At 38.8% G+C, this 13660-nt stretch overlaps 1 protein-coding gene across 5 annotated transcripts in view; it reads left to right on the plus strand.

Annotated features, from left to right (window-relative positions):
• Positions 1–13660, plus strand: part of BICC1 (BicC family RNA binding protein 1) — a 91913-nt gene that overhangs the window by 53587 nt on the left and 24666 nt on the right. For 2 of the 5 annotated variants that reach the window (XM_085553927.1, XM_085553926.1), the window contains exon 3: positions 7315–7510. The exons of the other annotated variants lie outside the window; for them this stretch is intronic. In XM_085553927.1, the coding sequence (XP_085410053.1) occupies positions 7315–7510 (196 nt within the window). The remainder of the gene's footprint in view (positions 1–7314; positions 7511–13660) is intronic. 5 annotated transcript variants of the gene reach the window in all.

The following is a 13660-nucleotide window of genomic DNA, read 5'->3' on the forward strand; positions in this document are numbered from 1 at the left end:
TTTCTGGGTGTGCTTTTTGTGTGCTATATAAGTGTCAAGCATTCACATAACACAGTTTTTTGCAAGCCTATTTAAAGATGCTAATTAAAATAGATCACTTATGCATTAGGATTTGGTCAGTAAATAATAATGATGTGAGGTTAGCAAACAAGGTGCAAATTGCTGTGTTTCGATTTAAAACAGAATTAACTTGAGTGTAGGAAGGCAAGACCCCAAAATAGCTTTCAAGAGCATAAAGAAATCGGCATACACAGCAGAAATCAAGTTTAAGAACTTGTCAGACTTGGAAATAATAGTAATAGTAGGAAAAAAAAAATTGTGACAACTTAATTGAAGAGTCATAGCAATGTTTTTACACTCTAAAGAAATATTACCTAATACATTCTATTATATGTTTGAAGTAATCCCACGCTTATGCTGTCATTCCTGTCCCATACTACTGTCTTTCTGTATCTGCTGTCCAATGTGCAATCCTCCCCCCAGGGAGATGTTTCAGGTTTATTGCTGAATGCAGGAAGAACAGGTCTGCCATAATATTCTACCCAAACTGGTGCACGACCTATAGACTGCCTAGAAGGAAAATGTGAGTATCATACATTCTTTGTAGGTCTTGCTGTGTTATAAATAAAATTCTGAAATATTTATGTTCAGATTGCCTTGGTTTTAAACATTCTTCATATTGTGGATTCTAAATATAGCCAAGGCTGTGCCAAAGGCTGACTGCAAACACACAAAACCATCATTGATAAAAACTCTCTTTAATGACTTCCTCTGGAAACTCTAATTTGAATCATATGATCTTTCTGGAGTAAGCAGTAGGAGGGAATATCTGAAAAAGAGCTATAGCATGGAATGGCTTTCTGAACTCTAGGCTTTTGATCTGAACAAACTTAACTTTGTATAAACTGTGCGAGTAATTTTATGTCATGGTTATTGGGCAAGACTAATATTTCCTGCAAAGCAAGTCAGATCCATAATCCAGGGCATAAATAGTGTTCTTGGGATACGTGCTATTTCCCCCTAGATGGTGAGCAGTTCAGAAATAATAATTTCTTTGGGAAAATGTTTGTCTTGTGCTCTGGTAGCCTGTAGGTCTAGCTGTGTGGCTGCAGCTGCTAACTTGGTGGTGTTTGTTGAGATTTGTACTGTCAAATGATATTTATCAGCCAAGGCTAAGAGAGATGCTGTCAGTGTTTGCCCTCTACCTTAAATGATGTGGAAGGAGGAAGCAAATGGTATCTTGTTAAAGGGAGGAAAGCTGCAGGAAAGAAACAAGTTGGGAATTAAGTAGGAGAAGGGAGAGACACTGAGAGGAAATGACAGATTATTGAAAGGACCCAAGTAAGTTGGGAAGCATGTAGATGTGGTTCAGCAAGTGGTTTGCAGGAAGCATGTAGATAGACTGGAGGTCTCAAAGAAATGAAGGTTTTGAAAATGGAGAGTCGTAGTGGTAATTAAGTGGCATAAGGGAACAGGAAAACAGGTGAGTGCTGGAAAGAGGGAGGCGTTGGGGAGAAGCAAACAGTGACAAGGAATATTCCAAGTGGGGAGGAGGAGTGCTATGCAGTGTTCATGGACTTCAGATACACATCCTCATCTTGGAAGTGAGGTTGGGCACCCTTTCGAAGTGTGTACTGGAAGAGGATCATGGGGAAAATCTGGTAAATACCATTGTGTTGATGCAGATTTTGCTTGCTGTTTTAAACTGGTAACTTAATGCTTACCATGCTACTATGTCTAATATCTTAATGCAACTGCCATAAAGATTTAGCTTAGATGACTCCTATTTTGGTTAGGTAAATTTTTTAACAGGTGCTGTGTCTTAAATCAAAGCATACATTTGATTTTAAATGCAGGGAATGCAAAACATTATTTCTTGTTTGAGAGTTGAGGGTATTGGCACTTCCTGCTAAAAGTAAAACAGGATTAGAATACATGCAAGTAAAACAAGACAACAAAAAGGATTAAATTTGAGTGCAACTAACATCTAGTTCATTATATTTGTGTCCAGTGTGATGTCAGATAAAGTAAACCATTTATTTTTGTAATGGAGGGGAATAAAATGAGCTGAGACGGTACTGGGCTTCATGAAAATGCAAGCTCTTTTGTGGAACTTGCTTGAAGTATTGTGATACCAAACAGCTCCCATCAAGAATTTTGACAATAGGTTAAATTATACCAAATTATAGGTGTGCATAGTATGTCTCTGTGTGTGTTGCTTTTCCTTCTTTTCTACTGTAGCGATATGGAGAGAGTTGTAGGAGTGCTGTTAGTGTTCTGCACACCATAGTGCGTATGGGTGCTGCCTCTGACTTGGAAAGTTGTGAATGTGTGAATTGGCATGTGTTTGCACATATACCTTTGGTCACTTCAAAGAAATCCAAGCATTTAGAATGTATTCACATTCTAGGAAAAAAAAAATAAATGGAGATGAGTTATGAATGTATAAGTGCAGTGTTTTGTTCTTTTCTCTGCTTCTAGGAGACAGGGGGACTGGGCGGCTGCCCACCCTTAAAGTGACTGCTATAAAGCACTTTGCTACCTTTTCTGACCGCTGTCTAGTACTGGTCAGTTTTATTGATTCCTAGTGGATGGGGATGGATTAGTATGTATTTTTCAAAGCATGCAAATGGCATCGAGGCAGAAGTGCATCTTCTTGTCAGAGCTGCACTGTAGCACACTGATAGAATATAACTAAAATCTCAGTAATAGTAATTGGCCGTAGGCTGCTTTGAGAAGAAAGGTGGGGGATACCCACCTTTAAAGTGTTGAATAGAGGGGTTTATTTGTTACTACACACCACAGGGTTAAACAGACTGTGCAGTGTGTTGCTATGTCCAATTTTGCTTTACTCTGGGATCTACTTTTAGATTCATTGCTTGTGAATAAAGGGAAGGATTACTTTATATTCACAAGTGAAACCTCAGAAATACTACCATGTGCAGTTAGCAGTGCTGGTTGTCAGGATTTGGACTGTTCTGCTTGGAGAGATTACTGGGAAAAGCAGTGGAGATGCTTTGAAAACAAAGTAGGACAAGCTTTTCTTAATGTTTTGAATATTAAAATGGTAATAATTAATATGGTGTTAGTTAGAAGGTGGTTGTTATCAGTGTCTTAGTAGAATTGTTTGCTTACTGCACTGAGAAGAGATTTCTTACCTATTGCTGAAGACAAGGATAGATAATACTGCAGGGTTGTTTGTGGTGGTTTGGCTGGTGGTTTGTTGGTGTTTGGTTTTTGTTTTTAGCATAATTTTTGCTTCTTCCTCTCTTGCAATTATAATAAAACTTGTACCACAGACAGCTGCAAATGAATGCTCTGTAACTTATGTTTGAGTATCTACTTTTAGATTCCTAAATCTTTATCTGAATGTGGTATCCTTTGCTGCTGCTCTCTCCTCATCTGCTGGCAGGGAATGGGAGTGAACACAGAGCTGGGGTGCATGTAGGGGCTGTGCCTCACAGGGGTGGACTATTCACAACACTTTGTCACTCTTTAGTTTCCACTGTTTCTCATTCCATATCCCCATCAACATATGGCTGTGTGGCCGCAGTGTCACAGCTAGTATGCTGCCATCAGCTCTGCCTTGATGTTTATAACTGAGCAATGATAGTTCTGCTGTGCCAGTCATTTTTGCTAGTGAGTGGCAGGGTAGACAGATGTGCTGGGTTTTGAAGAAGAGCACTGCATGGTTAACTAGGTTACTTAGTGGTTAAGTAGGTTACTTAGGCAGCGAGGAGCACAAGAACAAAGCTGCTAATTCAAATACTGGCATAATCTTGTGCTCAGCATTGACCCATCTTGGTCATGCTTTTGAGTTTCTGTCAAGCAGCCTCTTTGCTTTGTAAGTCTTGTAGGTGCAGGCAGCTTTTGGAGCGACTCCTGTGTCTGGTCCTAGCAGGAAGCAAACAATTTTGACTTATTTGTCAGACTAAAGTAAGTTGAAAGGAACTTTTGAGTATGGAATTTATTGGTTGAATTATCAGTGTTTATTTTTTACATTTCTTGACTCTACTTGAAAGCTAGAATTTTGACTTGTCTGCATTGAACAGAAAACTTGTCTTCTCCCACAAATATTTAGACAGCTGAACTGTGGGGACAATTCTCAGCTGTCTTAATGTTGTTTGTCCACAGCTGTTGCTCTGCCTTTTCCTACCTTAAAATAATTGAACAGATTGGTTGCTAGGAATGGGCTCTATTTTCTTTCTTGCTAAAGATAGTGGGAAATAACAGTGGAAGTTTCTCTGCTTCAAATGGTGAAAGTAGAACTGAAAACAGGGAAGTCTGCTTTTCTTTTGTTTTTCAGCATCTCAAATGGAACACAGCAACAACCACTACCCTTTTCCTGAGTTAGTTTTCTCTACCTGATGGCCCAAATTTCCTATACTACACTGTTTTCTATTCATAATGTGCCAAGAATGACCATCTTTGTGTTTTGTCATCTGAAGGACGCATGCAAGTGGGCACACTCTTCCATGAGTGGTTGCTTTCATCAGGATGAGAGAAAAAACTGAAAAGCTGGAGTTGTTCTGCTGTTTTGTCTTCAGTGCTTGGCTCATGAGTAAATTGAAGGAAAGGGTCTTTGTAGTCTTTATGTATTCGCTCCCTGTGAAGTTTCCTAATTAACCAACAGGCTACCTGCTGGACAGTCATTTGACTAGGGATCATCCTCACAAGGCTTTGAAAATGGGTAAATGTTTTCCTGAATGTGTTGCTAAGGCTATCAATGCATAATTGACTTCAAGATTTAAAGCAAGTCTCTTGCTGACACTGTTTATTGTTTGGAATGCCAGATTAATTACAACATGTACTGCAGGCTCTGTGTTATGAGCTGCATCTGCTTTCTGTTAACTTTCTCCGTAGATGAGAAATTGTCACTGCAAACTGCCTCTCATATTTTGAAGAAAAATCCCCTAACTCTGTAACTGTGTAGTGTAAAATTGAGGAGTAGTTTTGTTTAGATGGCAATTCCTTCATGTCTATTCCTTTCATTTCTGGAGGAGCTGACCCAGGCGTGGATGTCTCCTCCCTGTTTTGCAATGAGTAAGTGAGGCGACTGTCCCAGGCCACGCAAAAACTTGGCTGCAGGAGTTGATTCTCTTCAATTGGAGCCGTTTGACATGCACAAATTCACAGCATCCCACATGCCAGCAGCTGGCAGCACAGGGTTCATTTACTGGAGTTATTTATGTGAGCTTTCAGCTTGCTACCATTTCCAAAGGCAGACAAACCAGCTAATTTTCCCTGCTTTGCATGCAGCACAGGTGAGAGCTGAGAAACCTGGAAAAGCAAGTCGTATTTGCTGATGACTTATCTTGTTTGTGGGGAAACTGTTGAGTCTTCTGTGCTCGGTTCTATACCAAGCTAGGAAATCACGGATTAGTATTAGCTTAGAGAAACCCACAGTACTGTCTGGTCATGTTTGTGAATGATTTAAGGGAAGACTCAAAGTAGTGTGTAAGGTAGCAGGTGGGAATTGTAGAAGGGAAAGACCAAAGAAATAAATTTTAGAAAAAAGTGACTTCAACTCTTGTCATTCCTGAAGAGAAGTAGGAACAAAATTGTAAGCTTTTCTGCATTTGGTCAGGGCTTGTTGTGTGTTCTGTAAAGAAGAACAGTTTGCTTATACTCAAGCAGATAAGGCAGAGCCAAAATACAAGCTCAGTTACAACAGGAATTATCAAGGGGCTCATCCAATGAGAGCATTTGGCAGGAATGGCAGTAAAACTAAAACTTCTGGCCCTGGAATGCAGCAATACAAATTCATATCATTGTAATTAAATTACCTGAATGCACATTTGTTGCTATCTGTTTTGCTAAAACTGGCATTAACTGATGCATTGTTCTTAGATTTCTAGGCTTTCCTTGCCATTAGCAGTACTTGGTGGTGTGCTCTGAGAGTGACTACTCTTCTGTGTCGTCCCCATGGTTCTATATGAACTCAGGTTTGGGGTGTTCACATCACGTGGCTGATCAGTAGGAGCTGAATTTTTCAGGTGCGGATTTTACAATTGGTCTTACACTGGAGATAGACACATGTACAGAACTGATGCAGAGCAGATTGATCCAAACCATTTCCATGTAGCTGTTGCTACTTAGTTAAGCTGTCAAGAAGATTGTTCAGATGTTTCTGTATTGTACTTGGCACTGTTATCTTAAGGAAAGAAAACAGCTGCCTTTGCATTGGTTTGTTAGGAACACAAATGATAAAAGACACTTCTTAAAACTTCATTATCCAGGAAAGGAATCTTTTTTCCTTTTCACTTAGTGGAACTACCTTAGTAAAGCAGAGAAGGCAAAAATGAGTATTTGTAATTGGTAACAAAAAAAGGTATCCTTAATTGCCTTTGTCTTTAGTCATCAAGTGCCTAATGCAGTGTCAAGAACCATGCTGTTCCTGTCTTTCTGATAGGTGTTTGTTTCCTATTCGTTCTCAGATTGGCTGTTTGCTCTGTTCACACAGGTGTTCTCAGTGCAGTATTCTTTACTGAAAGGCTGGTTGCATCCACCCGTTCTAGCCACATAGTTGGTGCTAATAAGTTATTCCCATCGCTGTATAGAATACAGCTCGCACAGTAGGTTACAGTTAGAGCAATAAGGCATTAAAAGGAGCATCTGTAATCAGGAGGCATGAAAATGTAAAGTACACAGCTTGGATTTGGATGCGGGGCAGTTTGCAATGAAGGCAGTACCTAAGGCATACATTTAGATGGCTGAATCAAATGCTATGATGGTTTTCTTTTCTCCTTTTATTTTGCAAAGAACAGCTACAATGACTTTTTTTTGAGTAGTATGTGTGTATAATACATAATTATCTCCAGGCTTAATGCATCAAATTTGTAGTCTTGAATTTGAGTATGTGTTCAGTGAAGACACGATGGTGTTAGTTCTCACAGGAATTTGTCATCTATTACCATTCTTGTAATATGTTTTTTTCCTCCCATTATTTCTTATTTTCCTTCCCAAGCATTGTGATTCTGCATTTGAGCTTTGGTGATGGAATATTAACGAACTATTAATTCATTTGTATGTTTTTGATACTCAAGATATAAGAGACTTTGTGTCATGCTAAGGACTACCTTGCTTGAGGCGGCTCTTAAGCGTGAGGCTGAAGAACGACTATCCAGGGAGTAGCAGTGTTGATGATGTGCCTTCTAGTGTCTGGATGCATTTATAAAATGTCTCTAATGGTGATATTTAAAGAAAGGAAAAAGAATCTAAGCTAATAACAGAAGTGCTCTGATGGTAACTTTGTATCTGAAGTGGAACTCTTCATGTGACTACAATTAATTCATTCTCATTTCTTCTTTTCAGGTTTTCTTCTTCTCCACCTTGGCCTTCCCCTTCTCTCTTCAAATCCGATTACTTCTCTGTTTGATTTGCCATGCCTTCTGTTACCTCTCCCTTGTCTTGTCTCCTTGCTTGTGCTTTCAGAGAAGTCTTTTCCTCTGTCACTGGATCCGAAATCCAGTCACCAATGTTTTACTCCAAAAAATAATAAATTGTACAGGTAATCAATTTTTAAGCTTTTCTTATATTTCTGGCTGATTGTTATTAAAGTTTAGAAGGCCTGGAATTATATTCCTGGTGTTCTGCAGTGTCATGTTCAAGGCTGTGAGAAGATAAGAATGCAGGAGTCAGCTGTGGTTTGATGTACATATGCACCTGGTTTTATTCATTTGAGATGACATCAAGTAGCTTTTACTTGAAGTAGCCCATTAACATCTTTAAGGTTATCTTTTAAACTACCTTCTGTATTCCATGAAATTCGAGGAACAAGATTTCATTTATCAGTTCTACCAATTGTTGCAGTGTTTCATGAGTTCTTTGCTTTTGGGGAGGAAGTTGGTGTCACTGTTGTTTTATCCAGTCCCTGATTCAGGAATCTGTAGTTATGTGGACCCATCCATGTATGTGGTTTGTGTAGGTATGTGTACTTCTTTTTAAATGCTGGAGAGAAGTAAGGAGAAGATGGTAGGCTTCACCCCAATATGTTGTTACAGTGTGCGGGACCGAAAGGTGATGTTCTGATATCTATTGCTCCTCAGGTGACTAAATAGCAGTAACCAAAATGCAGAATGAGTCAAGGGTTGCGTGAGAACTGCTTTCCCTGAAGCTGTGACAGCAGCTTTCTACCTTCCTTGTCATTCTGAGTAGAACACAAGCTCTTCTTTAGAAGGTTTAGAGTTAAATGCTGGTAAGAGGGAAGGACGTGAGTCAAAATATACGTATGATATATATATATATCTGAGAAGTAAGAGCCTCTCAAGGGCATGCATACATATGGGCAGTGGTTCTAGCTTTTCACAAGAGCATTTCTTAATCATCTATTCATCCACAACAAATAGATCCTCTAGAATGCCCTGAGCCTTAGGATACATCTACTTTGAAGACACTGTTAATTGCTTGCAGCCCATGTTGAGTTTTGTGGTGCTTTGGCTGGGCTTTTGATGATTCCTACTTAGCCAGCTAGAATGTTTTTCTGATATGACAGTGCTGCAGTCTAACTTAAACTATGTGAGGGTAATAAATAATAAACAAGTAGAAATCCAGACCCATGGCATTCAGTGGTAGCTGTGAGGACAGAGGGGAAGGCTGCGCTAGAAAATGACCTGCTGTGTTCTGCCTCAATACAAGTAGCTTCTTTCTTCTGTAATTTAAATACCAGGGAGATAAGTGAATGCACTGAGGTGTTTTTGAGAGAAGGCTGAGAATGCTTCTGAACTGATGAGCCAACAGCAAAAAGTGCCCAAATGACAAATTTCTTTTCTCACTTCATTGAGTAAATTTGCATATGCCCTTAATTGCTTGCATTTGCTGCATGCTTTTTGCCTTAATGCTTTTTCTCCATGGAACTAGACTGAGCCTGTTTCAAGTTTATATTAGGCACTGACATCAAACCTCAAACTGTCTCAGTTGGTCAGTGAATATATCCACTTTAGCAACTGTGTACACAATATTTCTTTTATTATTAAATAATATTTATTTGTATCAATCTAATTACCTCTTTTCTGCATTAATACTAATTTCTGCTTGACTTTTTCTGATTGATTCAGTGTTTTATAGACGTGTTTTATCTTGTTGCTGTAGCGTGAATGGTGTTCTTTATGTTGTGCATGCGTTTGTTTGACTTTTTGGTGTAGCTTGTTGAGTTTTTAGTACTTTTTCAGCTGGTAGTTTTGTAACTTGTCTTTTCATAATTTGTCCTTAAAAATGTTACATCTGGGTTTTTTTGGTTTTTTTTTTCTTTTTCTTTGAGTAGCTCAGATACAATTGTATACACACGGGCTATCCACATCCTATTTAGCTTCTTATTGAGAATGACTGTCATCTGCCCTTGTGTTGCCCAGTTGTCTAGCTAATTTTAGTAGAGTCGTGGTGTTTCTGTAATGTAAGTTGAGCCTGTTCATCGTGTAAACAAGCTTGATGCGTAACTGTGGTCTGAAGAGCTTGCCCATTAAATGTAATCTCTGATTTACAGTGGATGCCTGCAAGTTAAATGTCTAATTATTTGAAGTATTTCTTGCCTGGCAGAAGTTAGTGTAGATTCATTTGCAGTGGCACAAACGTGGTTTTGCTTGGAGGAATTTTATTTTGTTTACAGAAGTGCTGCACACAATAGTAGCAAAAAAGCTGGAAGCTTGTTGGTAGAGCTGTGGACAAAGACAGAGGAGGTGGAAACGCTGCCAAAGTGTGGAGTGAGGAATTTGAGGAGAGGAGCAATAAAAGGCCACTTCAAGGCAGGAGTCTGGCAAAATGCGGACTGTTGAGAAAAACATCCAACGTTTTCTGTTGTGCAACTTGAGCTTTTTATTTTATATCAACATTCCCCTATGCTCAAAGGAAACCAAGCTGTTAAAGTTGTATCTTTTCCATTCTTAGGAAAGATATTCCACCTCAAAACAGTTTACGAGATAAATGACTGTACATTGAAGTTTTCCACTTCTTGCAAGACATTAAATATTGTTTAAGTCACAATCTTTTCCAGCTTCTGATGGTGCACAGCCATATTTGCTTTTGGCATGCAGGTTTTCCTGAAGCCTTCAGTCTTTGTAGCAAGTAGCTCATAAAGATTCACGGTCTCATTCTTTCTTTCAAAATAAGCATCTGTTCTTTGCTGTAATTACATATTTAAAGTACACTTCCAGTCAAGGGAGCTGCTAAGCATGGAATTCAATCTTCATTGAATTCAGAAGCCTCTATGTTGGGGAAGGGGGGGGGGTGGGGAGGGGTGGGAAGACTGTTTTAGTAAAATTAAGTACAAAACCCATGTTCTTTAGGATGAAATAGTTTGTGTCTTCATGATCTGACCCATTTGTCATCTGGTAGAGAATGGCCTTGCCATGTCCCTGTCTTCCAGAGCCAGTTCTGCTGGAAGCTCTCTTATGTTAAGAATGTGTGCAGGTGGTGTGAGGGTTTTGGGTTCATCTAGATACTGGCAGGAGCTGTCCTGACAGTGTTATGGATATGCCAAACCTTTCTGTCTCTTGATGCTTTTCTCACTCAAAGCAGCATTAATAACTTTAGTTGGGGCTTTCTTTGATGAGAATGCATTGCTGTGCTCATAGCGTGTGGGTGTTTCAAAGCTTGGCCTAAGAAATATTCCTTTTGTTTCATTAGAGGTAAGATTGTAAAACTTATTTCAAAAAGGATTAAAAATAAATTACTAAGTGCCATGGAATGAACAGTTGCACTTTAGAAAAAATAAGTAGCATGGAAAAGTTGTGTTCAGCCTTACCTAATGTAAATGCAGCAGCCAACAGGCATCACTTGGCACAGTTGATTACTGACCAAATCTTTTGTTTACGCTGCTAAAAGTAGTCCATTGGAACAAGGTTTTTTAAGTTGTTTCATTCCTTATAGTTGGAACAGATACAGAAAATACTTAGGAAGCCCAAGTCAACAGTTTTAATTACCCTCCTGTATTGATGCATCAAGAATAGAACATGCTCTTTTAATCCTATTCAGTGATATAAACCCTGAAAACAATTCTTGGTTACCGTTTGGTGTTGGACTTAGGCAGGAAATAGTCTGGATTAACCAAAAAAACTGAAATTGTGGGTGAATGCTTATTTCTTTAGTGGCAGATGGTGTCTGTTGGCATACAGTGTTTTAAGGACAAATGCAGCCTGGTCTGCAGGAGGCTTGCAAGAAGCTTGGGAGAAATTTGCCTTTCAATTACCCTCTGGTAGGGTTGTTGTAGTGTTTCCTAACTGAATTAGGAAGACCTTTACTTTTATAATGTACAGTTTAGACAGGGGGAAAAGAAGGCAACTTATCATTTTCCTTCGGTATTTGATAGGCAAGTAGGAATTCAGATTTGGCTCCAAATATACTGATATGTGTGTGTATATATATGTATATGTATACATATAAATACTTATAGTGGCTTGATTGCGTGTATGTACCTTACCTGGAGGAGATTACTATTACTTTAATAGCAGGACAGGGGGGAAAAAAAAGTACAAGAGCTGTGTAGAAGTAAAGAATGTGACAAAGCAGGTACAGACTTGGGAGGCTGAATCTAAGGAATCATTAGAGTAGAAAATTTCCCACTTTTCCACGTTTTACAGGGGAACTGCAAAGCAACAATTTGATTCTCTAGAGAGGTATATTTAAGAAATGTGTGTTTATAATACACAGAAAATAAGGCTACCAAATTCAATTGCTCCTTTGAATTTTTAATCAATTCTTGAAGTGGTTACCTGGCTTTTCACATTGCTTTGGTTTTGTGTGGGTATCTGCTGGTTCACTTGCCAACCCTACATACTTCCAGTGCAGTCGGCTCCTGCAAAGCCCATTCAGTGAATTCCACATCTATTGGTTGAACTTTAAGCTTTTGTTTGCTTGCTTTTGTTGTTGTTTTGTGCATGTGTTTTTGTGGTTTTGTGTGTTTGTTGTTGTTTTCTTTTTTTAATGCAAGGTTTTGTCTGAAATGTCATATCTAAACTGCTTTTCCTTGAAGGAGTGAGTAAGCCTCTAAGGGGGAATTCTGGTAACTTAAAAACAAGTTGCTTCATATCCATTTCCAACCACTGTGGCTCTGAGATGGAGTCAAATGAGGAGAGACTACTTAAGGCTGCTTTTGAAACACTTCGTAGTGTATTCTAGATTTGTCACTGACAACTCAGCATTCTTTTTGTTTCTCAAACTGAGCTTTTTTCCTCTAAAAGTAAAGCAAAGTGCAGCAATACAGAATGACTTATTTCTGAAGCTGTAAGTATCAACAAGAAAGGGATCCAAGTGAGATGAATGAGGGAGAAAGTGCATGACCTGAAATATACCTTCTCTGCATGAGCAGCAGTACTTGTCATTGGTACTAAGAGCTATGGGATGCCAGCTGTGAGTCCAGATATTTTTCATGCTTGTGACTAAATGGGTATTGAAATACTATGTTTGCAAATATGTGAAAATCAACCCTGAATTGTTCTTCCTTCTGGTTTTGTGTTTTTCCTGGTTGCCTCTAATGAGCACTTGGAGCACACATCGTGTGCTAGAATCTGCTTCTGGGAATTTCAGCCTGCGCCATCCACTTCAAATAGCACTCACAGCTTAAACGCATTAGAACCACATGGCTTACTGTCAACTTAAAACAGAATAAATAAAAAAATCCCTTTAGACTATTTTGGTTTTTCTTGCTTTGTTGTGAAAAGGCTGAAGCAGCAAATTTTCGGGGCCTCTCTTAGGTTCTATGCACATAGCATGTTCTAGCAGCTGCAATGTTTGTTTTCCCTTAAAGAAATGTGTCTGTTTCTTAGAACTGAAAATGCCACTTTTTTCTTGCCTTTCATGACGCTTGGCAGTGAATCCTCTGTTCCTTCAACATTTGTGTTCCCAGCTGAATGCGTTCAAACTTCCCAGTGGTAATACACCAGGGGGTTTTTATTGTTGGAAAAAGAGTATCCAAGCATGACTAAAACATATTCACTTCTCAGCTGAGTACAACAGGTTGACAGTGTTTATTATATATAGTGTTTTTATTATTTGGTGCTTGTGTACTCGTGAAATAGTATGTTGCTGAGATGATGACAAAAGCAGACATGTTGTGTTACGCTATTTTCTCCTGCCACTGAAAACACACTCACCTTTAATTTGTTTGCTGTCTATAGCAGTTTAGCCTAATGAATTAGGCAAATTTAGCCTTAATTAGCCAGAAGAGGATATAGGGTTGTTTCAAGAATGGTTCATTCTATACCAGGAGTAAAGCACTTTCTTTTTATCCTTCAAATTTATTCTATATGAGGGGAAGAGAAACATGCCTACCATCACCAGCAGGATAAAGTCTGTGTTTCTGAGACTTAAATATTTGGGTGGTGGTGTTTGCCTCCTGTTTTGTAAGTAATTTTAGATTGCATTACGTTACGGTACTTCATGCTTGTGGACACCAGGTGGTGCTGCTAAACCACCTAATGTGTGGTTTTCACGCTTCTGTGCATGTGATACTTCAATGATACTCTGCCTCTTGGCTCAGCAGAACGAAGTAGGCTTCTTAAGGACAATGGTTTGAAAATGCTAATGCAAGTTAGTTTGTTTTTTAACATTTCATGGGGCAAAAGCTTCAATCAGCTGATGTTAGTTTTGAGTATCTGGGTTAATAGCAAGTGAACGTACTGTTTGCTTTAAAGATTTGATTTATTTATTATTTAATGGAGCTATTTAA

The sequence above is a fragment of the Coturnix japonica genome, chromosome 8 (assembly GCF_054131305.1).
Source record: "Coturnix japonica strain WE chromosome 8, WE-NBRP24, whole genome shotgun sequence".
In the NCBI taxonomy this organism is placed as follows: Eukaryota; Metazoa; Chordata; class Aves; order Galliformes; family Phasianidae; genus Coturnix; species Coturnix japonica.